Raw genomic sequence first — 25,443 nt, 5'->3', positions numbered from 1 at the left:
CTAAACCGTGGGCACCTCTACATAGAAATAGTCCATATCATTTCCGACGATTTTTTTTTTCTCATTTATGAACCCCACCAACCAATACACAATTTTAACTACTTTTTTTCATTCTCTCTTACTTTACCAAATACGCTTTAAAACTCATATCAAATGATCTATTCCTACGGGACGGAGGAAGTATTAGTGTGTCTTCCTCGTATTAATTGCAAAATGAAAATCTAGTGTAAAGCAATAAAAAAGAAGAAATATTAAGTCAATAATGAAAAATAACTAGTAGAACCTTAGAGTTGCTTGAATTTTCTTGTTTCAATACATTAGAAATCAATACAATAATGATGTCAAGAAACGTTCAAACTGCAAATTCTAATCATAGCGGAAACCGGGAAGAGATATAACAAAAGGGGGAGGGAACTTTATACAACCGATATTTTCTAATCCCCATAAATTAAAGAATCAGATTGCATGCACACGATGCAACGATGAAATTGAGACATTAAACCTGTATCTATACAACACAAAATTACACCACCTACCATATCTAACATGCCTCTTTCCATATTATATGTATTAGTATTAATTTAACCCGGGATCAGAAAAAGGCAAGTAGTACTACTACTTAGCAAAAGCCCCAATCATGAAAATTATCTGATTCTAATGTAGACTGAGTGACTTCCCCTTCTTTCACCGATGAAGTCTCTCTTAGCACCACAAAAATAAGGCTTGGTAACACACCCGATAAGAGAGGTTGGGACACCAATCGGAGATGTCTTAATTCCAACACGAACGATAATGCCCACAGAGAAAAGGTGCTATTTGACACGGAAGTCATGCCTAAATACAGTCAAATTCTGTGTGAACTTGTCTCTGTTCTTTGAATCCAAGCTTCGGGTTATATCAACCATTAGTTTATCAAAACAGGATGCAAGGCGCTGATGTTGATCGGCAGGCTGCAATGTGAAGGAAATGAGATCAGCATGCTTACACATACAAGTCTAATTGATGTGCAATCTACTGAGCACAAGGTAAGCTTTTTGTTGCCAATAAATACAAAAGATATTTTCAAATTTTGCTGAAGATTTAGATAACAGAGCTAGAAATGCTTTTAATAACCCTAAGTTGTAAGAAATAGCTAAAGGGCTTACCTGAGAAGCCAAAATATGAGCTTTCAAGTCCGTAAACATCTGCATGCATGTATAGCCATCAATCATTAGCCGTATTGTCAATATTGAAACATTATGTAGTGAAAAATATAAACATTAAAGAATTAAAGCTAAATATCACCACCTGCTCATTTATAAGAATCAAGCTTAACATTGGCCGACTGAGACTCCATTGGTTGCTACAATCCTCAAAGAGAACAATCTCAAAGAGAGTTTTCAGTATCTGGGAATAATTAAGCTTTGATGTTAGGATAAGATAATGAAATCTAGTTAAGGAAAATTCCACAGCAAATAGTGAACAAGTTCAGTTCACAGAAAACAGTTAGAATACTATAGTCTGGTTCAAAGACTCAATACGTTTGCTAAAAGCTTATAATAACTCACAAGTCAATTTTATAGTAGTACTTGTGAGAGGCATTTTGCAATTTTTTAATGCTTCTGATATTTCAATCTTATAGGGACTTGTTCCTATCTTTTGTTTGCTTATTATGCCAATTTTAGAACCAAAATACAGGGTACTTAAATGACAATATGTCTAAATGAATTAACTGACAAGTGTACTAATTACCATAGCACATTACTTGAGTCGACGCATACTCCTCAAAACCAAATATATATACATACATAGTCATCAAGTATTTCCCAGCACATGAACAGGGGTATGCCTTCTGATAGTCTCGACTATTTAGTCAAGTAGAGAGTAACCCATCCAATCCCAACTTTAGGTTAGTAACGTTAAGATTAACTATGAGAAAATTTTACTGAAGCAAATAACCTAGATTCATAATAGATATGGAAATGTCATATAACAACCTAGACCAAAAGCTTAGACTAATTTAAGTATCCAAAACTTACTTCAGGGAGCAGTGCTGGACACTCGACAATGTGTCTGGCAAGATTAACTGCGGCTGGTGATGTGGGAGCGTCCCCCATGGTGATGTTATTAAAATAAAAGGCAGCCAAATTATCTACTGCAGATGCACACTGCCACCAAAAAAGTTAAACATTCAGCCTGACTTATGCAAGAATCTTAACTACTGGTGAAGTAAAATAAGCAGACGGAAGAATCATAGGTCATGAAATTGTAACGGAAGCATCTGGAGTATAATCTATGGCTACTACCCTCAGATAGTCATTAGTAGAATGGACCTAGTGTATCAAGGATGTATCAAAAACCGTGAAGTACATCAGAACATGCCAACATAGAGATAGGTAATCATTCTTGACCGAAGAAACAACAAACACAGAGAAGTGTGCTGGAGATCTTTGGTTCTTTCTACCTTTTCATGAATGTGCTTATGAGAGAGGGAATTATGTGAGTTATAGTGAGTGCAAACTCAATTAAGCACAAAACTTATTCATGTCCTGCTTAGTGCTCATAAAATAAGAGATTTTTGAAGATTTACCATTCTAGATCTACAAGCTACCCCATGTTTATGGAGAACAATTCATGAAAGTAAAGGTGCATTTGAATCTACTTAACCATCAAGGTCAAAATAAGTTCAGAAAAACTAAAGCCACATATGAATATTCCGTGGACTGCAACAGCAGAAGAAAATAGCATCATCCTATGTTTAAATTTAGCATACTAAAAGAAATCAACAGCCAGTTTTTTGATAGGGTAATGAGTTAAAATACAATAAGGGATGGTTGATCTCACGAACCTGAGATGATATACCAGCATCTAGACCTTTGAGTCCGGACTCAAGCGAGCCAACAATGTGCATGAAGGTGTGAGTATCAAGACTCAGTACAAAGAGAAGATGGTTGTTAAAGAGAACCTCCACAAATACAAAGTACGCCCTTGTTAACTGCCAAACATAGAAAGTTAATATAACAGACTCATATTATGATCATGAAAAGGTCTGGTATGAAACTACAGGACAAAAACTATCATTCTTGGGGAGACCTCAACTCAATCACTGGTTTCACTCTCTTTTAAAGGCATAAAGAGAAGAGTTAGCATTATAATGAAACCAAAAAGAAAAAAGAAATTCAACACACATTTGATATTTGATGGGCTAAAGAAACTGAAATAACCATAGCAAAGAACTATCCAGAAAAGAGAGAAGTATTAGCAAACCTTCCTGTAAGCCAAAATGTCCGCAAGTGGAATTGATAGTGTCATCTTGAGAGCAATATCAAGTGCATCAGCTAGTGCTCGATCACCATATAGTTCAAACACCCCAAAGTTGACATAATTCCCAGCAAGCGCTGTAATTTTGATTTTACAAATTCATAGGAAAAATAAGAGAATAGAAATCATAATCACATATATAGGATATTTCAGTATCCAGGATGTGAGCCATATGGGAAGTCAAATTTTCTTATGTGCCATATTTGTTACATTCAACGAAATCAAACATCAGAGGATGAACATATGAATGCAGATTATATTAATTCCAGTAGCATGTCCTAAGTTGCATCCGTGCATGTTCCATCAAGTCCCAGTAAAAAAGGAAAAGCTAAGTATCTGACTGATGCAAATTAAGTTCTTTTTAATGAAGTTGTTTCAACTGCTGGTGATATCTCATCTACAAACTATACAGAGAGCTGTAAAGGCCGATACTACGAAGAAGCATAAATAAGTGTAGAACGAAACTTTACAGAGTAGTTTAAAATGCATCCTCACATGCAAATGGATTATTTATTTAGCTTTAGTTAATGCCTCATTTTTTTGCAACAAGGTGGTATTGAGATTCATCCACAGTCTTATATTTGTTATAGCTCCAATACTTATGCAGCTAAAGCCCAAGATTTTATATAGAAGTTCGTGTTGATTTTTAAACACACAACCTTTTAAAATTGAATAGACTTTAAAACCATCAGTCAAGAGATAACTTGTTTTAAATGATAAACTTTAAAACCATCAGTCAAGAGACCTGCGACTCGTTAAATTTTTTGAACTCTAGTATTGTAAAATAAACTCATAAATTAATAAACAAAAGATAACTTGTTCACAAAGACGATAGAGTACAGAACAAAACTCCAGTTTGATATTTCGAAGCATGAAGTTACAGACATACCTCGTGAAAGAATCGTTAAGGAAATCCACATTCCCTTGTATTTGAAGCCATATATGTCACTAGTACTTGGAACAGATAAAATTCTTGTGCCGTATGCAACAAGCAATTTGCTAACTTCTCTGAAAAGCAGTATACCATTTGGAGATGAGATATCAAAAGTCAAACGCTGAGTTTTGTTTAACACGAATTCGGCCATAAATTTCAGCAATGGTGTTGTCACCTACACAAGAGTTTCCAAGTCAAATTTCGTACATGCAATAAAAATAAATTAGCATTGAACATTACACAAACAGTTGTGGTTGTTTCCTTTTCCCTCTCAGCCTCTCTGCAGGGGGGTGAATAGCTCTGCACATACTTGACATTTTGTGGAAAGAAAAGGAATGTTGAAGGAAGAATTTGATGTAAGGTAATTACTGTGATTATGTTAGCCAAAATAATAGGAATTGTGGATAATGGATATACATGTAGACTTTCCTGCTCTTTTGGACAGATTATGCTTATAGAATTGTTAATTGATCTTTTAATAAGGTCATAACTAGGCCACACAAGGGTGCTGTCAGCCTTACCACCCCAACACAAATGCATCACCAGAGTTTCACATGCGAGCATCACAAAGGTCTAATGTCCTAGAATGCAGGGCATGTTAACGATCACATGTCACTTTCAGGAATCTGATCCCCCATTCCCCCAAAAAAGACAGTCACTAGTTCATGTCCGGAACATAACTATGTTTCCTGGGAAACAAGCTCCCAAAACCAGGAGTACCCCCAGATCCAAAGGCACATCTTTTATCACCCTTCATATACATTTGTAGGGATTAATCTCAGTAACATGTGGTGTCTGTTCAATCTTTAAGCATCATGTTACATCCTATACATTAACCAACAGGCTTCGACATTTCAATATTTATGTCTGATTATTACATCCTATACATTAACCAACAAGCCCATTGTCAGGTATAAGTGACATTATGACATTGTAGAGTCACTCAGAAAATTTCAGCGTGAAGCTCTCCGCAACAGTAAAAGTTAGTCTCAGAATTCTACTTTCATCGACCTACCCCCACAAACCTGCATGAACTTCTCTCCCCTAAGTCCCCTTCTAAATTTTTTTTACCATATAATGCAACTGATTGAAACTTATCAGGCAGAAACAGTTGCAGCATAGTTCAACTAGGTTCCAGTGATTGTTTCTCATTTTCTACTAGTTAATGAACTTCTTACCATTGTCATATAGTACTTTTATCCTACATGCTGTGCTAGACTACTCTAACTTAATATGCCTAAGTATCCAGTTCGATAAACAAATTGAAAAATATCAACTGCTCCCATTCAACATAGAGTGTGAGAAACGCAACACTTATGAAGGACTATCTTTATAAACCAACCTCCGGTGTGTCAGCCCAGTGTGAGATCCCTCTTAACAGAATTGGCATGTGAGCTGGATAAATCCAGTCAAAGAGAAGCCCATAAGTCCTGCGGCTGAAAGAAAAACAGAGAGGAGTTTACAAGAGCTAAGGTAAAATACATGAACATGTGGTATTTACAGTCAATTATACCAACCTATTTGTGGCCATAGCTATCCCCCTCAGATCTCTCATCAACCCAATTAGAGCATATTTCACAGAATCGGTTCGAAACATAGTCTCAGGGGTTGATTCCAAACTAATAAATACCTATATGATATTTAAAATATCAATCAGTGACCATCAATAATAATACTATGAAAACCTTGAAAGTGTTGAATCTGCCAAGATAAGTGATGCAATAAGAATTCCACAATCATAACTAATATTACGTATATCTTGTAATTCTCTGCAGATGCCCTCAAAGTTTATTTCATGTAAATCAAATATTGTGTTCAAAGAAGACTAACATAAATAAATTCGACTGATCTGCTTGTTTTCTACTTTTGCCTTAATTGACTGAAGTCCATGAATCAAGTTAATGTGGTTAATTGGAGAGAGAAAGAGTGGGTGTAAGTACTAAATGGGAGAGAAAGAGAGTTGAATATTTAATTGGAGAGAGAAAAAAGCGGTAGGGTGTATTAATTGGAAAGAGAAAGTTACCAAAAATAGAAATGTGTCATCTTAGTTGGGACAAACTAAAAAGGAAAGTGTGTCATCTTAGTTGAGATGGAGGGAGTATTTTTTTCAGAAAAAATGTATTTATAGGCATGTTTTTTTGAATTTAAAGGCATGTTTTTGCTAAAAGAAACCAGCACTCTTCAAATAATAATAAAACATCTATGGACCAATAAATCTGCAAATGTATGAATAAAAATAATGCATGGCAAGATAGCTTTAATCTTATACAGAGTGTTGCATCATCCCACAAACTTGTTTCAAGCACAGAAATAAACTAGAGTTATGTAAATACATAGTGTGCAACATAGTTAATTATCACATTGTTTATCTGATAATGATATTGTCATTTTCAAGAAAGATGACTAAGTTATCTTATCATGATATTTTAAATTTTTTCCTTCGGTATAATCATATAAAAAAAGTTATAGCTTGAATTGACAAATATAAATGTCCTACCACCCGTGCCAACATACTTGAACAAATACATAATAAACATATAGACTTCAAGGATAAGATAGAGGAAGAAGTTGTGGGAACAATATGTTTAGAGTCGTTAGGTAGACCTCGAGTCACAAATACCAAACATATATCACCAAGTGCATATCAGGGAAATGGGGTTACGTAAAACATAAGATAGAGGAAGAAGAAGTTCAGTATACTTGAAGCAGAGGATCCATTGAAGACTTGAAGAGGGAGGTACTGTCTTCCAGGAATATCAACCACCCAATAGTGTAGTAGAACGTTGTCCTGCTCCTAGAGCATCTGTACTCTTCAAGAAAAGGGAAATGCTCCCTCTAAATTTATAAATGACAAGAGATGTTGTAAGTGAGGGTATAAGAGAAAAAGGCATACATTAGAAGCTTTTGAATAAATAAAACAAGGTCTTACAGTGTGATTAGCTACAATGAACTTGATTGTGTCCAGCTTGAGTAATAGCTTTCCAGTCATATAACTACAATAAAACAAAGTAGATGTGCTTAGAAGATGAAGAAATTGTAACCAATCACATTTTCAATATCCTGAACAAGCAAACGTACCCAGATGCCAGCTCCAAGAACAGACTCAAGGTTTGATCAATGACCTCTTCACTCTGTAATGACAAAATAACTGAGATGCAGAATGAAGAAAATTCCAGAAACAAAAAGCAAGACCAAACATCGAAAGACTACCTCTGTATAACACTTGAGGTTTGTAGCAATTTTCCGAACAAAAAAGTCCAACAGCAACAGATGATCATTAAGCCCAATGAGTTCAGACAATCGGGCATACAACTGCTGTAACAAACCAGAGAGCCTCTGACACTTATAAACATTACCGGACAGGAGGGATGATTCCTTGCGAGCAAAAAAAGACTTTTTTTTACCTTTGATGAGTGCATAGCTTGATCACCCACATAGGACTTCCTGAAATTCTGGAAAAACGTGAGTATTGCCCGATCTAGTCTTTGCTTGCTTAATTCACTGTATCTCTGCCAAATACAAAAGTAGAGAAGTGTGCTTCAGTATCATGATATCATCCCAAAAATGAGATGGCTCAACAAAGAGAAGACACTGATTTATGCTTTCTAGTCTTCCAATAGTAAACATAGAAATGAACATAATGTAATTGACTTACACTTAAGCTTTCACTTTGTCTATTACTATTTCAAGTAACAATAGTTTATAGAATAGAAATATGATGATGTAAGTAAATAGGGAAAAAAAGTCCACCAAGTCATTTTATAAGAAACATTAAACTCAAATCCCTAGCAATCAGAGAAATTCTTTAACTCTTTTCCCAAATCCCATGTTGTTACTAAGATCTTTAACCCATTCTATACATCCTCAAATGGCTCCTCAGTGTCTTCAAAGATTGGTTGCTTTCCAGCCAAATGACTCACATGGTTCATAAGTAGTGACCCATTATAATCTGCCCTCTATCAAGATGTACTAACACAAACCTAAAAGAGTGCCTCACTATTTAATAAGCCGTTAAATGTTCGCTCATGCAATATTGGAGTGTTTTTGGTGAATATTCTCCATCACTCATTAATTCAAATGTAAGAGATCAAGAGTTTTATGTCAGGTATATAGTGTTTCAGACTTATATCAGATTTATTGAAAACTTTGCAAGCCAAATATATAAATGAAAAGCCTTCAAAACTGATCTCTGGAGATGAATTTCATACGAATTTCCACTCACACTGATATCCAACCTTATTCACTTTAACAAGTCAAAATCAATACAAAAGCCACACAGAAAAAACATTAAAGAACTTATAAATCTAGGGGATAAGTGATAACTAATGCACTTCTGCTCATACCTGATTATGTAACCCACTGTCAGCAACGTTTACTAATCGCAAAACACGAGCTGCAAGTTCTGCATCGATTACTTCTTGTGATTCAGCACTGTAAGTCATACACGCCTCTACATGGTTAACAGCAATATGAAAGAAACCAAGCTGCTGAAGAGATTGTAAGAGGCCAAGAAACAAGATTACCTGCAACCTACAGATTGCTTTATTTTTAAAATAGCAGCAATTATATGTACAATCCAAGCCAGCTTGGCTTCAACCACAGAAAGTTCAGTATTATCACCACCTTGTACCTGCGCTCTTTCCTATTAAAGAGGACATATTCACACGGTATGTTAGTGCCCAAAAGCCCAATATACAACATAATAATACAAATTTAACATACCACATAAATTTGCAAAACAGGCTCCATGATCTTGATAATGAACAAGCTGCTGTTTTCATACTGGAACAAGAAACTTCCAAGGTAAGGTACAAAAAAAATACAATGTAATTAAAAAATTAAAGAACGTGATAACTCAATCAAGAATCAAATTCAACCTGGAATCTGCAGAGATATGGAAAACAATCAAGCTGATCTTGAAGGAGGTCAACATTGTCAAGTGGATGCTCTGAAATATCGTCAGGTAAGCCTGTCTAAAATAACAAGGAGAAACACATAAAATCTACAATACCAGACTATTCTGAAACTCAGAGTGATTTTAGTTAAGATCCAAACCTGAGCAGAATCCAATCTTGAAGTGATGAAACCTTCAGTAATTTTGGGCACAAATTCGTCAAGCAAACTTGGTGCATCACCCTTCAAGTAGGGTACAGAACTCACCAACCTAGACCATAGCCCTAAAAGGTAGTAGACACTGCTACTGGCCCACTGAAAAAGCAACAAATATTAGGTTTCTAACACCAATATTCCTAATTTCCTACCATTCTGTATATAACCTAGTTGCAATAAGTCAGAGATAAACAGCCAAAGAAGCTCTGTTTTAAGTTAAATCGAGTTATCAACACAAAATTAAAAGAAATTAATGAACAACATTCAAGACCTGCCAGGACAACAGAGATTTTGATGTAAACTCTGCAACTAAGCGTATCCAATCTCCATAGCCTTCCATTGTCACAAGCTCAGACAACTGCAGTAGAATAGAGAGTGAAAACAGAAAGTCCCGATGAGAAAAAGAAATCCATGTCAACATACAAAAATACTTATGCTCTTGGTACATATTCAATTGCATGTGCCAGTGAGATGCACTTTTTTCTCCTTCGTTCTTTTATAATAAACCAAAACTTTTGTAATAAAAGAAGGGTTTCAATTGCTTCTAAAATCATAAAATTTGCACATAGTTTATTTTTCTCATGAACTTAAATTTGTAACACTAATAAGATGATCAGGCAGTTCGTTGTAATTTTTTCCTGAAGTGATAATCAGAAAATTTTTAAATCTTAAATATTGTATAAGTGTGCTAAAAAAACTATAGTCCCTATAGGTAATAAAAAGGTATTCTAGGGATTTGATTTCAATGGATAGTCAAACTTAAACTTACTTCACCAACCAACAACATGAAAAGCTCTTAAGTTATTGCTAAATGCATGAGAGTGATATGATTCATTATTACAGACTAAAGTCCAAAATTGGTCCTCTACATTTGCCCAAAAAAAACTTTTTTGCTCCTACACATTAAGTGTGGTAGCTTTTTGATCCCATCATCCCACACAGTATGTATTGATCCATAAATAACAGTTCTGTCAAAAATTAACGGTCAATCGCGTTTGACTAATTAACGGTAAAAAATTAACGGTCATTCTAATTAATCAGATTTATGAGTTAATTACCATTCTAATTAAAAAGATAAAAAAATACTTGATTTTACAATAGTTAATTAGAATGATAATGAACACACTAATCTGGTCAAAACAGAGTTGAATAGTTAAATTTTGACAAAACTATTAATTAACACACTTAATATGTAGGACCAAAAAGTTGTTTCCAGACAAATGTAGATGACCAATTTTGGACTTCAGTCTAATATTAAACCAAAAGGTGTTGAGAGCACAAACTAATTAGCTGTAGTGTATAAGGAACTCAATGACTGAGTAAAATTAGTTGCGTTAAGCCACGATCAGGTGAAATATAACAATACCTGATAATTAACTCTGAATCTTCCAAGAAGGCGACAAAATTCATGGTAATTATCATGGTCAGCAAGACCTAATTTCAAATTCAGCAAACATTCAAATGTGGAATGATAGGGCTATCATGAAATGCTGAACATCATTTCATGAAGCAAGATAGGGATCAAAGTACCAGCAGAAGTAACAATAAGAAAATTTGTTATGGAAGAAAAGCGCATAGTAAAGAAGAGCCTAAGCACAAAATGTATTCTTCCTAGTATAATGCAAGTGTATTTCACAAATATAGATGGCTGTTCCACCCTTTCAAACAAAACAAAAAACTTAACAAAAATTCCTAGCGCCAGAGTAACATAATTGAAGTCTTAAATCTTATGGCCTACTTTGAAAATCTCATGGAAGGAAAGCGCACAATAAAGAAGAGTCTAAGCACAAAATATATTCTTCCTAGTATAATTCCAGTGCATTTCACCAATATGTAAGATCGTTCCACTCTTTCAAACAAAAAAAAAACATAACAAACATTCCTAGCACCAGAATAAAATAGATGAAGTTTCAAATCACATGAGCAAACCCACATCTATCCTAAACAAATGCGTGAGATTTGCATTTCCAATAACAAGTCTGACATAAGGATGGTGCACCAGTCTCATGGAATAGTGACAGTTCCTGCTGGCTGATATGTGGAACAACACAATGAATCCAACAGAACAAATTCAGACAAATGATCTTAGAAGTAAAAAAAAATTGGACACGAAAGTGTCCCAGCATTGAAATTCTTTGTAAGCAGCATAATTAAGTGTTATTAAAGTAGGATATAACAACTTAGCTTGTGAGTGAAATAGAAAGTACATATTCTATAACATCACAATGTCAAGAATGATGTCAGGCCAATGTTTTGAGAAATATCATCTAGCAATGACTGGAATTATCAATGCGTCACAAGACTTCAAATTGAAATTAGAACAAATCACAGTCACAATCTTACAAGGACCAAAAAAAGGGTATAATGAGTCCGCAAACAATGATAAAGGATATCAAGGTCTTTTTCACCTCATAAGTTATTCAGAGCTACAACAATAGAAATGCTGTCATCCTTTTAGAACTTAGAATTAACAAGATACCAAAAGTCATCGTAGATAGTATGAAATGGATCCGTTAAGCAAGTAAACATGATAACATAAAAGCCTAAGAATTCACCTTCCCAACTTAATGAAATTATAATAAATAATCCTTTTAAAATCTGAGCGGAATTCACTAATTTGAAAGGAATATTAGCAGAATAGTTTAAACTGAGTACAGCTACAAAATGTTACCCGTACTCAATCCAAATAACTAAATGCACAAAATATCAAAGATAAAACTGTGAAATTATACTCCATAAGCAAACACTTAAAGATGACATAAGTTTACAAACCTTGCCCAGTTCTTAAAATTTCTTTGGTTCCTGACATTAGATGGTCCAAGAACTTGGAACGTGCAGCATCATTGGTAAACAGAGAACGTCTAACAGAAGCTAATCGGACCAAGCACTCCAGTGACTGGAAATTAACAGGAGATAAATATGAGTAGAAAATGAACACTGAAAAAGAGACAAAAAATTTGAGGAAACAAACAGAGCTCAGAGGTGTCAAAACAGAAAGAAAGAAAAATACATGATTTATAAATTATAAGCAAAAGCAGAAAAGTGAATGGCAACCCAACGAATGAAAGCCCAAAATAATAAGTTAATATTAGTAACAAAGAATAAAATGTTCCAAAACAACAGTTGTGTGCATGTGCATATGTGTGAGAAGAAATCTAAGTACACCTGCTCAATAACACATACAATAGACACAATTCTTTTCTAATATATTCAAATAAAACCATGTAAAGCTAACAAGATAACACAGTTTTGGTTACCAAAGAAAAACTATTCTGGTATAACTTAGAAAACATTTGTTATTGCATATTGACCAATTGTAAGGCTTTCAGGAGAGTATAGCTCACAAATGAAGCAATTGGTGAACTAACCTCCTTGGAGATAGGGGGCTTTGTGAGTGCATAGTAATCAAAGTATATCTGCAATGTTGAAGATTCCTCTAATATAGGTTTCCAAGAAGATGGAATCTGTGGAATTAAACTCAGTCAAAAGAATAAACCTTGCAAAACAAATCCCTGGGCACCATATTTACATGATATATTGATATAATGTTATATAAATAAAAAAATACTAGAATAACACATCCTTGACAATGGTAGTAGCTTTAAAGGTCATGAAAGCAAAGTATCAGTTCTATCTTTTATCTCAAAATATGTACCTGCACAGTCCCAAACTCTTCAGAGCTTTCATCAATTGATGTCCCGACAAAATCAAAAGAAAGACACTTTAATGAAAGTGAGAGAGCCAATTCTTGCAACCGGTTATTGGCTGCAAGTATCAGAAATTAGTGTATATTAGTTTCAATCTTACTGAGGAAAAAATCAATATATCACCAACATTATAGAAACAGCTTGTTAAGCCAGTGCTATACCATCATTTTTAAGTTGATGTAATGAAGTTAAGGATATTTGGAAGATTTGGAAAAGGCATTGATCCCTGAAGGAACAAGCCACCCTTCGATGATGTGATGAAGGCAACCCAGGATTGGCCTGGGAAAACAAGGAATATAAGATCCACATTAGATTCGTGCATGCAAAGAATTGTAAGGAAGAGGAAAAGGAAGAAGTCATTGAAGGTCTATCATACTGACAAAATAAGAAACATTTACACAGTAATACAGTATGTGTATATTGGGTAACAAGGCCATATTTTACTTTTATATACTTCGCAAAACCAAGAAAAGTGTTAAGAAAGACGAACCTGATTCATCTCACAAACAAGTTGATTTAATATTTTTAAACCAATAGCGTAATGATCTGATGTTGCCTGACAAATATAGAATCCATCAGATGTAATGCCCACAACATGTATAAAACAAGTGCTTTAAATGTGACATACCAGAGTAAAACAAAGACATCCTGAAGGTTGAGTTTGCATATTCCAAAAAGATTAATATGAGGCATTCAAAATGACAAATGGTATGGAAACATTATAATTATATACATGGACAGCTGGTACAAAGAGAGAGGAGTCTAAATTATGCACATGTGATTGTGCTTCAAAATTAACTAAAGAGGTTTTAATACGAACTAGAGCTTTGGTCAGAGAAACAAGATAAGAACTAAAATGGTAAAACGAGCTGCACAATACTCATTCATATAGTATATATTACATGACATGTACTTCACCATTATCATTTAGCTAAGAGAACCTGAACTATTTAGGAAAATACGAGTTTAATGTTCCCACTTCTAGTTTTAAAGTCACGTATGATTAACATTAGGGTAGAACGCTCAAGTCCCCACTTCAAGGTCCTCTCAGATATCTTGTTAGGAGAGGTATAAGCAGAGAAGAAGGTTATATTATGACCTTCGTAAGTACTTAGCTTCTGATACAGTGACAGTGCCTTGAATTAGCCAATCAGTTCATATTATCCATATGCTCAATCAAATAATGTCATAAAGTTCAACTAATGTGGTTATATTACACTTCTTAGTATCTTTCAAACAACTAAATGAAAAAATAAAAACAAATTCTAGTGAAGTAAACTGGCACCAATAGTTAATTCACTAAATACTACAAAAGTTACTCAAACACTTACTAAAGCACTTGTTGTCTCCTAATGAATGTCTCTACTGCAAACTTAACAGAACACACATAATTGGAGATGTAGAGGTCAAGAACTTTAAGATGCATGTAGCAAATCTAAAGACGAATTTGCATCATCATAAGTCATAACATAATTTTATCTGACACAATAAAATACCTGGCTCAAAAAGTTAATTGATTCTTTAGCCACATCTCTAAATCTATCATCATCGAACCATCCGAATTTGGTAAGTCGACACAAAAGTTGAACTAGAGATCCGATGACAAAGGGCTGCAGCTCAGGACCTCTGTTTGCCAGATAGTTTACAAGATAATTTCCTTCATAGACAGTTAAAGCCAAAGAATTTAGATTACATAATGAAGATGATGGTGATAACAATATCAAATACATAAAAGGCAATCAATTCTGTGATGAAAAAGTTGTAGTTTGGAACTTGATTGTCAAAATTGTCATAACGTTAAGATGACTTGCTAACATTAAGGATCAGACCAATTGAGACAGACAAGGCAACAGAATAAATTCATTTAACGTGCCCAACATAATATGTAAGTTGGATATATTTACGGATATCAAGGCGAAGCTGCAACGATAGACTATGCTCAGTCACTTGCTTCAATAAGCTTGAACTGGCCAGCATCAACGCATAAGGGGTCAAAGCATTGTCCAGAATATACTGACACTGTGAAATATAATCAATATTTGTGGAAAAGCATTTCAGAGTGTTCTCAGCATGTGTCCTTTCTGTTGAGTCTTGTGAGTTATAAAGTCTTTCACACAACAGTTCCAGCTGCGCTAAGCTCTCCATTGACACTAAAGCCACACCAAAATGCCCTTCTACAAATCCAGCAGATCAATGACCAGCACTCATCCAATCCAATATCAGTCTACAAAATGTTCCACATACAGAAATGCGTTAAAATACATACACATTGTCAGTGGTTAGGTGGTCGTGAAAGATAATGATACACATGAACAGGGGAAACCAATCAAGAGAACAGATCAAACAGTAGATGAACTTATGCATAAGAAACGAGATCGACTTAGGCACATACAAAACTAAGTCCTGCAATGCATCAAATCTATCTAACTAAGTTCAACAAGACGGCATCACAACAATGCTCTCATACAGCATATCGAACCGCAGTAACAGAGGCCCTGTACCCTTTGCATCTAATGGTATACCATTGCAGAATAGATCGTTTGGCATGCAAAACGTGATTATGAAAACAGCCCACATAAAGAATATACAAATGTTACATATGAATCCACAATAACAAAGATACAACAGATGTTCTCTCTCCCTTGGAGAAAAATCCCCTACATAATAAACTGAAAAAAAAATGAAAAATGAAAAAACCCCTAACAAGGATGGAATACAGCTATCACAGATATCATAAGAGCTCCAGTAAAATCAACCAATAGCTGTTCAGCATCTCAAACCCTGACAACAAAACCAACAACAAATAACAAAAAAATTAAATCAATTGGAGCTTGATCAATGTAAAGGCAAAAATCAATCGTAGACGCACATTCAGCTCATACATATTACTAATTGATTACAAATTGATTACAAATATATTAAACCCACTGTAAATTCTTCAGTTTCGTACAATACACGAAAGAAAAATGAAAAATTACTTGCGGAAGAACCTCGAAGTTATCAGCTCAAGTGGAGAAAAGGAATTTATCAGCGATCGGAGCCGAATAAATCCTTGGATTCCTAAGCGATTATTTCAAATATATTTATCTTTTGGGAAATAAAAAGCAGAGAATAACAGTATTGAATTTGTGAGAAAGGGAGAAGCCTACAAAAGGTGTGCAAACAGATCAGAGAGTCAAAATCACGCAGACTCGAGTTGAAATCATCAACCAATTCATATAAAATTCACTAATTACTGCTTAGTTACTTTTTTTATTTACTATAGTCGATATAATAATAATTAAATAAATTAATAGATGCTGTATCGAGATTCCTGATGATCCACTTAGCTAGAGTTGAGTATGTAATTTGTTTCAAACTAAGAATTAATTAAAAGCATAAAAATTTATAGGAAAATAATTTTGTCGTGTGTGAAATGGTTATTTGAAATATTAATGATCGACTCTATAGATCTATTTTCGTAAAAATTGTTTGATATTTAAATTTATATTTTTGTTTTTAGTTATTCAATAATATTATCATGGTATTTACTCTGAGTCGAATCTTCGCATTCAATTATAACCTTTTATATGCATTCGTAGAAGATTAGTATATTACGAAAGGGGAGCACTATGGTGACACCATAGTTAAAATGACAACATAGGCAAACAAACTGCGATACATAAGCAAATAATCTGTGATACATAGAAAAACAACTGGCATAGGGTTCCATGCAATCTGCTATACGAAATCGAGGGATAGGATTTAGGATCCTATCGAGGTTAAGAGCACCTGCAATTCGAGAGATTGAAAAACGTTTAAGAGAGACGTGATTTTGAGAAAATAAAATATTCTTATTTCTCGTTGGTTTTTTTAACTCTCTAATGAACTCTATATACAAAGTTCACACCCTGCTTGATTAGACTCTATGATTCAGGAAAGAATTAAGAAAAAAATCCAAAAAGATTTACCTAATCAAAATAGCGTTCAACAAGGAATTAAAATTAAATAAACCAAAAATAAGCAAACATAATAAATCTTCCATATCTATTATCCTAATAAGACGTGAAGTCCTTGAATCGGGCCGGTATTGACGTATTGCGCTTGGGCCTATATTATCGCTGACGTCTTGTACGTCGGCCTGTAGCTCTTGTTGTGGTGGCTCAATGTCAAGATTTCTATAATCGAGATAATCAAGCAATCTGCGATACATAGACAAGCAACTCTAACACGTGACAGGCTAAGGTTGAATCAGCTTTAGAGTCCTCATGGTGGTAGATTGTCATTTTAATTTGGGTTGTCATCTTAGTTTAACTCTGAAAAATAAATTGGAAATAAAATGAAAGGAAAAAGCAAGTTATTTGCTGAAAAACTAACAAAGAATATTGTGGTCTTTCATTTAAAAATATATTTTTTCTCTCCATATTAACAATTCTTATTCCATAAAAAATAAATTTTATTTCTTTTGTCCCAATTAAGTTGGGTCACTTCTTTTGGACACAAAGATTAAGAATTTGTCTTGAATGAGTTAAATGATATTATTACTTAATAAAATAAAAGAGGAGAGAGGATAAAAGTAGAAAAAAAGAGAGAGAGGGAGGAAAGTAGGTGATTGAGTAAAGTAAGAGAAGAGTCATTAAATTTTTTATTTTTATCGAAAAAGAAAGTGACTCAACATTTCAAAAGGAAATATGACTCAACTATAAAAATTTCATACAACTTTCAATCTAAAATGTCTTTCTCTTTATAAAATATCTACTGAAAGAGAAATAAAAAATAAATTATAATGGTTTCATTATCAGTTTTGAATTACAAGGAAAATTGCTGATTTATTTCGCTTCCATTCCTTCATCATCATAGGTAGTTTAATATTCCAATAACATATTAATTAAAATAACAAGCAATTGAAAATTTAATCTAAAAAAATCTTTCGTCTACCGTATTCTGTATTGACACGGTATTGACAGTATTTACCTATTGAGTAAATGAAGATTGCTTGATCACAATAACGTGAGTATTTAAGAAAATAAAATCTTTGACAAAATCTTTGGCAACTATTCACACGCATTGCTTGGATAAATACTCCTAGAAAAAATAATTTGATATAAATAGGGATCATTAAATTACCAATATTACATTTATCATAACTTCTAACAACCATAGTAAATGAAAACCTAACTAAAATATTGAAAAAAAAAATCGTAGCCCTAACCCTATAAATATCTCTTGATAGAGGATACATTGATAATTGATCACCTACAACAAGAGCCAAAATTCCAACAACTTCATCCAATATTCAGACGCATAACGCATTGCTTGCGATGAACAACGATGTCGTGTTCGAGATACTCTTGCATCTTCCCGTTCGATCCCTCTTGAAATTCAAAGCTGTCTGCAAATTCTGGTATGCCGTTATCGATTCTTCACGTTTTTGAGAGCTACATAACAGCAACAACAACGACAACAAAGCTGATGAATGCTCTTTTGTTTTATTTGGTTTATACAATGGGACGATGAAAGTTTATGAGTCGAGAGTTGAAGGAAGTGAGCTTAAGTGAACTCTTATGATAGATGTGAGACAATGTTTGTTGGAGAATATGAGTATTTGGAAAGAGCGATGAATTTGAGGTTTTCAAGGAGCGTGATTATGCGGTTTTGAGGTTTGGTTTTGTGGCGGAAAGGATTGTGTATGATTGTCGTACTCGGAAAATTCATCGCTCGTTTGGAGCTGCCGGCAACTTTGGCTTTCGTTGAGTATGAAGGAAGCTTTATTTCACCTTAAAATTAGGCAAATCTGCTTTTTTCTTATTTTCTTTAGCTTTTAAGTTCTTTTAATTTTATATTGGAGTGAATATTCAGAAATGTTTTCATAAACAATTATTTGATGTTCTAATTAATAAAATAAGTAGATGGAAAGCTGGTGATCAAATATTAATATAACTTTACTTTGATTTCACAATTACGGATGTCAATCAGACCAACCTGCCCGAATTTGGGCCAACTATTATGTATCACCTTCGGATATTAACTCTGTTAATTAAGATGGAGACTCTCATCTGGTCCGTTCCACCAAAAATGGTTTGAATGTTAGCATAACTGCAATCGCCTCAATCGCGTTGAGGATTAAGAAAACCATTTGATCTCCTGCATCACCATAATTAACCTTTTTTACTCTAACCATATTTATCTTCAAATAATTAAAATTGAGAGCACATGTAGTACTATTATATAGTACCTGGAAGAAAAACAGCACCTTGACGTTTTTCAGCCCAAGAAAATCTGCATTAGTAGCATTAGTTATACATGAGAGAAATTAATTTGATTTAGCCATGTTATTCTTTCTGCTATATATATTTATTTTTGGTTGTAATTTAATAGAAACTCACAAAGCTCCTCCCCCTGCTGGACCAAAGGCTTTGAAGAATGACATGAGTGTCATGGCTATACCATTTGCTGCTCCTCTCTGGTCTTGGTCCTGTCACATATTTATCAGATCTTTTAAATCAATTTTATGCAGATTAAGCACGAATACGGATGGATCGAGGATTACCACTGCTCTATTCTGTAATATGAAAAGCCCCGTGTCAATCGAGATCTGCTTCAAGTTCAACAAACACGCGATTAGAATCCAGCTCAAGCTCATTCACATGTTATACTATATAGCTAGACTCTTACGTACCGATAGGACATTCTTCAGTAGAGATGCGGCATTCAACACTACGACCAGCGTGATCCCGGACAGCATGGCTATGTAGTGGTAACTTGTTAACAGAGGAATTGAAATCATCTGCACATGATTTCAACATTCTGTACATAAGTCTGTTTGTTAACATCATTCACACATTTATAAACATATGGTCAAGTTTCGAAGATCATACTCCTAGAGCTCGAGAAACCAGGACGGGGCCCATGATTCTCTCCACTATCGGATAGAGTGAAGATTGGAAGATGAGAAGGCCTAAGCCTGAGATTGTGAGAACTGTTCCAACATCCTTGGTTGTGTATCCGAGGCCGCCGATTCTTGTGGGGCTCTCGGCCCACAGCGAGAATATCTGTTGATGCAAGAGAAGGAGTTAGCCGCGCAGCTGAAAAACAAAGAAAGCAGCTGCATAACTTGCCTCAGTGTAAGCCATGTCATGAAGGTTGAAAATGCAATACACAATGATGGATGACATGAGTGGCCAGTTTTTGAAGAGGCTCTTTTTCCGTTCCTCCAAAACATCTCTCCTCTCTTGCTTGTGAGTGTGTAGGCTTTCCTGCCATGTATACTTGAATTGAAAACTAGCAACATCTAATTTGGTAGGAGTGTTTGATAAAAAAAGAGGTATGAGAGATACCGGGATCCAGAAACAAGCAATGGTTACAATGGCTGCAAATATTGAGATTATGAGGCAGGGCAGGAAATATGGGAATCTGTAGTAGAGTTACCAAAACATGTTAATTAATAGTACTATTATGTTAATGCACTTATGCATGTGAAAGAGTAAAACCACACCTTGCAAAAATAGAATCTTGTGTGAATATTCCAGGGTATTTGTCTGCAGGCTTAGATCCAAAGAATAAAAAGCTATTAACTGGTGATGATATATGAAAAGTGAAAACAAACAAATGTATATATACCTGAGCAAGAAAGCCTCCCAAAGCTGATCCTATAACTAACCCCGTGCCCCAAGATGCACTCACCTACCAAAATTTTAACTTCATTTTTCACAACTGAATTGGACTACATATTTACTTATAGTAAACATTGAACAAAAATGATGGGCTTAATTACCACAGACAATGCCAGAGATTGGTATTCTTCAGCAACTGTTTCACATGCATATGCCTGCACCCTCATACATACATTCAATCCATCAAATTAAAGGGAGGAAATAATAATACTAGAAATAATGAATTAACATAAGAAAATAACAAAATTCTATCTAAGCAAATAACAATGTAGAAAATGCATTAAAAAAAAAAAAGAGGGTAAAAGCAATGTTGTTGTGCATTTGCTTTATACTCCACCTTAATTGGTCCAAGTAGGCCATTCAAACTTCCAAGGAGAAACCTGGTTGTGATGGCCATCCAATAATTTATACTAAGCCCAAATAGAGTGTTGAAAACAACCCTGCAAAAAAATTATTCAATTATTGGGTGCCGAAATAAATAAAAGTAACAATTAATTAATGAAAATGATTTATTAGTACTAACACAGTGGCACAGCCTATAATTATGACAGGTTTCCGACCATATCTATCAGCAATTACTCCCCACAACGCAGAAGTCATGGCTCTTCCAAGCATGTATGAAGACCCTAATTCATGAAATTATATATGCTTAGTTTAATTAGTTGATGAAACTATAAATACTAGTATAGTATAGGACTCTGATCAATACTAAACCAGTCTTAAACCTGAAACGCTGAACAACATCATTATAAAATAACATTGTATTTTCATTATAATGAACTAATAACAAACTTATAATGAACTTCTGATTTTTAATTATGCTAGATGATGACATTGCTTTTAAATCTCTGTACTCCTTATAATGAACTACAATTAAAGTTGTAATGAACTCACTTTATTTTATAATGATGTGTTTAGCGTTTAAAACTAGTTTGGTATATAATACAACCCACTGCATACATATAGTTGAGAACAATATTTAATTCGCCTACCAACAAAGCCAGCATAGTAACCAATATCTTCTTCTGTTTTTGCAATGTGGAAATCCCTTATCTGCCAAAATAAATATAAGTAGATATGAAGTAGGCATTATAGCATATAGTAGTGGAGCATCCATGGCATAGAATATATACCATATGTTAAAAATGAAAAATTAAAGTACTCCCATGTATGTATGTATGTATACTTATTGAGGAAAAATTGGAATATTCGATAATATATAAATAAAAAAAGTTAGTGTTTATCGAATTTGTCTGGCGCTCGCACTCAGATTGGTCGAGACACGAGTGCTTCATAATCGAACATCTCGAGCTTATGTTGTGTGCATGCTTTAATGAATCAAAGTGTGATTGAAATGGTTGCTTACCATGAAGTAGAGGAATGGGAAAAGAGATGATATTGTGAGAGCTGTAAAAAAAAAAGTTTTCATTAGTATGAAAGAAGTAATGGAGGCCCCATAGTCTCACACATGAACATGATTACCAGTGGAGAGCACAATAATCAAGACAATGAGAAGTTGATTAAGGGGTAATCCAGTTTGCATTTGTTTGTGCCTATCAACCTCACATCCCGGGCAACCATCAACATACTTTTCTTTCGAAACTAACATCTCTTCATCTTCTCTCCTACCCATCTCTCTTCTCTTCAAAATTAAGACACCTTTCTTGATATATTGAAATTTGAGCTGAAATAAATCCGCTGAAAACGAATTGGCTATTTATGATACAAAAATAGAATCTTAGCTGAAGTGGAATCGCATTAATCTGTTATTAAAATAGCTGGAAAAATGGGAATATTGGGTTAATTAAATTAGTATTAAGGTATTAGTATATTTATTTATGATAGGCGGGCGCAGCCACAAGCTGCTGCTACCATCACTGAATTTCCTACAGAAAAGTTGTGTGATCAATATTTTTAATCTTTCATTTCAAAACAATAGTTAGTGAGACTTAATGTTTGGTACCGAATTCATTAAATTATTTCCAATTTTTTCAAAACATTACTAAAATAATAGTGCATTTTTCAAGATGCCTCTGTGTATATTAGTGCACCTTTAGTAGAATTTATGGACGTATTTAGCCCAAGGCAGTCAATTCCAACACCATTTTGAATATCTTTTGTAACTTTGTTTTCATTTGATGTTTGCGTATGGTGCTTCCATAGCGCCATGCGTACAAAGCACGAGCGCGGGTCAATGCTTAATGTCTGGTTGCTATGGATGTGAGAGCACCAGTAACTCGCGCGTTGGAGCAATCAATGCGCGTGGTCAATCACAACATGCTAATGTGCTATATATGTGACATGGTTTAATTTTTTTTCTTTAATTCGAAAACTAGTACTAGTATTTTTCATATAAATATCCCTATTTAACATTTCATTATATACAACTTCACATTCTACTTCTTTTTACTCTCCCATAGATATTGAATTCACCTATGACCTTGAGAAGAGCAATGCTCAAACATTCAAGGTGGAGTCAGCAGCCTCTAATCTTGTCGACATTATTAGGCTTGATTTTACTTCAAACCACGGGAGTGCTTCTCATATGTGCATCTATAGGCTGAGGGTGCATGGCCGTGAACCGAGCCATGCTCATCTTGATGCAGCAGTCTATTATTCTCAAGTGGAAAGCACAAGTTTCCCACGTAGGACCTTGATGTAGAAACGTTCTTTGCCAAATCAGACAATTTGTTTTAAGGTGGTTTAATTGTACATTATTTACTACTCATTGTGGACATCCCATATAGGTGATAAGGGGATTAGGTGTGATTGAATTTTAACAAATCATGGTATCAAATTGATTAATTAGTAAAATACTCGATAGTAATGAATTTCACTAGTCTATCAAGTAATCCAATGCTAAGCAAAATCAATACCAAGACATAAGATACCGTATGCAAATTTGATTAACACAATTTGCATAGATCACAAATTCCTACAAGATTTGTTGAACTCGAAATAATTATTTTGTAGAAATATCAGAAATTAACATCACTTAAAAATACAGTACTGCATAATACCACAACAACTTTACATATGCACAAAATCTCAACTTGATTAAGTACAGCACGTGAGAGAGAGAGAGTCAGGCAGATTTAAGGAGGATAACAAACTTAATACCACCATCAAAAGAAATGGAATTAGAAAATAAAAAAACTCTCCTACTCAAAAGTGACCATGAAAGAGAGGTGTTCGGTATCTATGAGATGAAAAGTGCATGAATTCCCAACTTTGACAAAATTATCTCTATAAAACTTAAACATACCCTTTTGTAGTCGAATATTACTACCATTGTATATCACCATTCCCACATTCCATGATTTATTTTCCACCCAAAGAGTAACCTCTATTCTTGGTCCTGTTTTCCCATTCATGTGTGCCCTCCAAAACGTGACTGGTAAACACTGCAGTGCACCATATACAATCAATCATTTAATGAATAACCCAAACATCTAAGTAGCACTAAATATAATACAATTAGCTCACCAAAGTCCCTTTCTTTAAGTTTCTCTCCGTTATCACAAATGAAATACTAGGGTCTCCGTTGATACGTGCCACTGGCTTCGTCTTGTTATAAATCCCACAATTTTCTGCATATATTAATTACTAGTACTATTTATTTTCAGATAAATTAAATAGGCAAATTAATTTCAAATAGATCGAGAAGTAGTTTGACCTCGTTTTGGACAGCCATTTGGTGAGAAAATGTGGACATGAAAGATGGATTTAGCAACATAACAGAAAGTGAGAAAATCACCATCTTGTAGGGAATTTTCATCTACAAAATTTGGCCAACCCTTTTCCAAAAACCAACAATCATTCACTTTCTTCACATCAACTTCCCAACTCATGTCTCTTTCCCCTCGCCTTTCTATCCTGCATTTTGTCGGAATATTCTCACCAAATTTGTCCACAAAATCTGGAGGAATTCTCTATTATACATGCAAACAAATTAAGGAGAAATATAATTATTAAAGCATTATTATTATTATTATTATTATTATTATTATTATTATTATTATTATTATTATTATGAAAGGAGCAACAACAAAGGGACTAACCAGCAATTTGGAAGATAGAGCAGGCGTGTAAATCTTGAAGAACTCTGGCAAATTATCAGTGCTTTCACATTCCATTTGGGCAATTTCTTCAGCTCTGTCATAAACATCACAAAATCATAAACAAATAAAGTCTCAATTTATGTTTTTAAACTCCATGGTTAGTATATACTATATGTATATCTCATAAATTAAAATAGCATATCATTAAACATTCAATAAAGCAATGCTATTAAGATTGGCATGCATGGCCTAGAGATAGAATTTACAATTTCTGGATATGAGTCATTCTGTGCACTTCTTTGGATACTGAATTTGGAACCAAATAGGAGTATTTCTTTTGGGATGTGTGGTTTTTATGATTTAGGGAAAAAAATAGTATCTCTGTATTGGAACTTGAAAGGTTGAATCGATATATATTGAAAAGCCCAATATTCTTCCCCAATCAAAAGCTGGGTGCTTTTTATTTTTCCGAGACTTTTGATCTGGATGATTTTACATTGTGCCTCACGATGCAATTTGAATTGTTTACTCACATTTGTTAGAATTAGAGCATTGAAGTAGTGCGGCCCATAAATCCAAGATATGAAGAAAAAAAAAAAAAAGTCCAAGATATGAAATCAATCAAAATTTTGTTTTATCTGTACTTTCTTATTAAAAAAAATAGCCTCATTGGTTGATAA

At 34.2% G+C, this 25,443-nt stretch overlaps 3 protein-coding genes across 8 annotated transcripts; all 3 read right to left on the bottom strand.

Annotated features, from left to right (window-relative positions):
- Positions 1 to 263: 263 nt before the first annotated feature.
- Positions 264 to 16,242, bottom strand: LOC125200547 (ARM repeat superfamily protein). 5 transcript variants are annotated; one of them, XM_048098189.2, is made up of 30 exons: positions 16,029 to 16,242; positions 15,755 to 15,831; positions 14,955 to 15,274; positions 14,547 to 14,707; positions 13,541 to 13,606; positions 13,212 to 13,329; positions 12,999 to 13,108; positions 12,712 to 12,807; positions 12,116 to 12,239; positions 10,710 to 10,777; positions 9,615 to 9,701; positions 9,290 to 9,442; positions 9,112 to 9,207; positions 8,957 to 9,016; positions 8,758 to 8,876; positions 8,578 to 8,665; positions 7,639 to 7,743; positions 7,445 to 7,549; positions 7,313 to 7,365; positions 7,164 to 7,227; positions 6,935 to 7,069; positions 5,752 to 5,864; positions 5,577 to 5,670; positions 4,190 to 4,409; positions 3,247 to 3,377; positions 2,828 to 2,974; positions 2,019 to 2,147; positions 1,288 to 1,386; positions 1,146 to 1,184; positions 264 to 950 (listed from the first exon to the last, which is right to left on the bottom strand). In XM_048098189.2, the coding sequence occupies exons 3-30, from the start codon at positions 15,193 to 15,195 to the stop codon at positions 813 to 815; spliced, it is 3,159 nt and encodes a 1,052-aa protein (XP_047954146.1). In that variant the 5' UTR covers positions 15,196 to 15,274; positions 15,755 to 15,831; positions 16,029 to 16,242; the 3' UTR covers positions 264 to 812. The 5 variants fall into 5 exon arrangements, with proteins under 5 accessions (XP_047954146.1, XP_047954147.1, XP_088920501.1 ...); XM_048098190.2 differs by having other exon boundaries at positions 16,041 to 16,242; XM_089064375.1 differs by having other exon boundaries at positions 7,445 to 7,546; positions 16,041 to 16,241.
- Positions 16,243 to 18,950: 2,708 nt separating this feature from the next.
- LOC125216600 (protein ZINC INDUCED FACILITATOR-LIKE 1-like) lies at positions 18,951 to 22,374 on the bottom strand. Of its 2 annotated transcripts, XM_048118362.2 has the most exons (16): positions 22,185 to 22,374; positions 22,069 to 22,109; positions 21,695 to 21,755; positions 21,226 to 21,328; positions 21,040 to 21,142; positions 20,804 to 20,857; positions 20,650 to 20,712; positions 20,525 to 20,574; positions 20,367 to 20,442; positions 20,148 to 20,285; positions 19,908 to 20,081; positions 19,709 to 19,816; positions 19,580 to 19,624; positions 19,416 to 19,504; positions 19,265 to 19,308; positions 18,951 to 19,173 (listed from the first exon to the last, which is right to left on the bottom strand). In XM_048118362.2, exons 1-16 carry the CDS (start codon positions 22,333 to 22,335, stop codon positions 19,082 to 19,084), a joined length of 1,392 nt encoding a protein of 463 aa, XP_047974319.1. In that variant the 5' UTR covers positions 22,336 to 22,374; the 3' UTR covers positions 18,951 to 19,081. The 2 variants fall into 2 exon arrangements, with proteins under 2 accessions (XP_047974319.1, XP_047974312.1); XM_048118355.2 differs by having other exon boundaries at positions 20,148 to 20,442.
- A 1,466-nt stretch (positions 22,375 to 23,840) lies between these two features.
- Positions 23,841 to 24,851, bottom strand: LOC148931518 (B3 domain-containing protein REM9-like). Its single transcript, XM_089063871.1, has 4 exons — positions 24,764 to 24,851; positions 24,379 to 24,634; positions 24,189 to 24,292; positions 23,841 to 24,106 (listed from the first exon to the last, which is right to left on the bottom strand). Exons 1-4 carry the CDS (start codon positions 24,836 to 24,838, stop codon positions 23,864 to 23,866), a joined length of 678 nt encoding a protein of 225 aa, XP_088919997.1. The 5' UTR covers positions 24,839 to 24,851; the 3' UTR covers positions 23,841 to 23,863.
- Positions 24,852 to 25,443: the final 592 nt, after the last annotated feature.

The sequence above is a fragment of the Salvia hispanica genome, chromosome 2 (genome assembly GCF_029641045.1).
Source record: "Salvia hispanica isolate PSC_SH4W2 chromosome 2, Shi_PSC_v1, whole genome shotgun sequence".
In the NCBI taxonomy this organism is placed as follows: domain Eukaryota; kingdom Viridiplantae; phylum Streptophyta; class Magnoliopsida; order Lamiales; family Lamiaceae; genus Salvia; species Salvia hispanica.
Note: the sequence above shows the minus strand (reverse complement) of the source record. Positions and strands in the feature narration are given on the sequence as shown.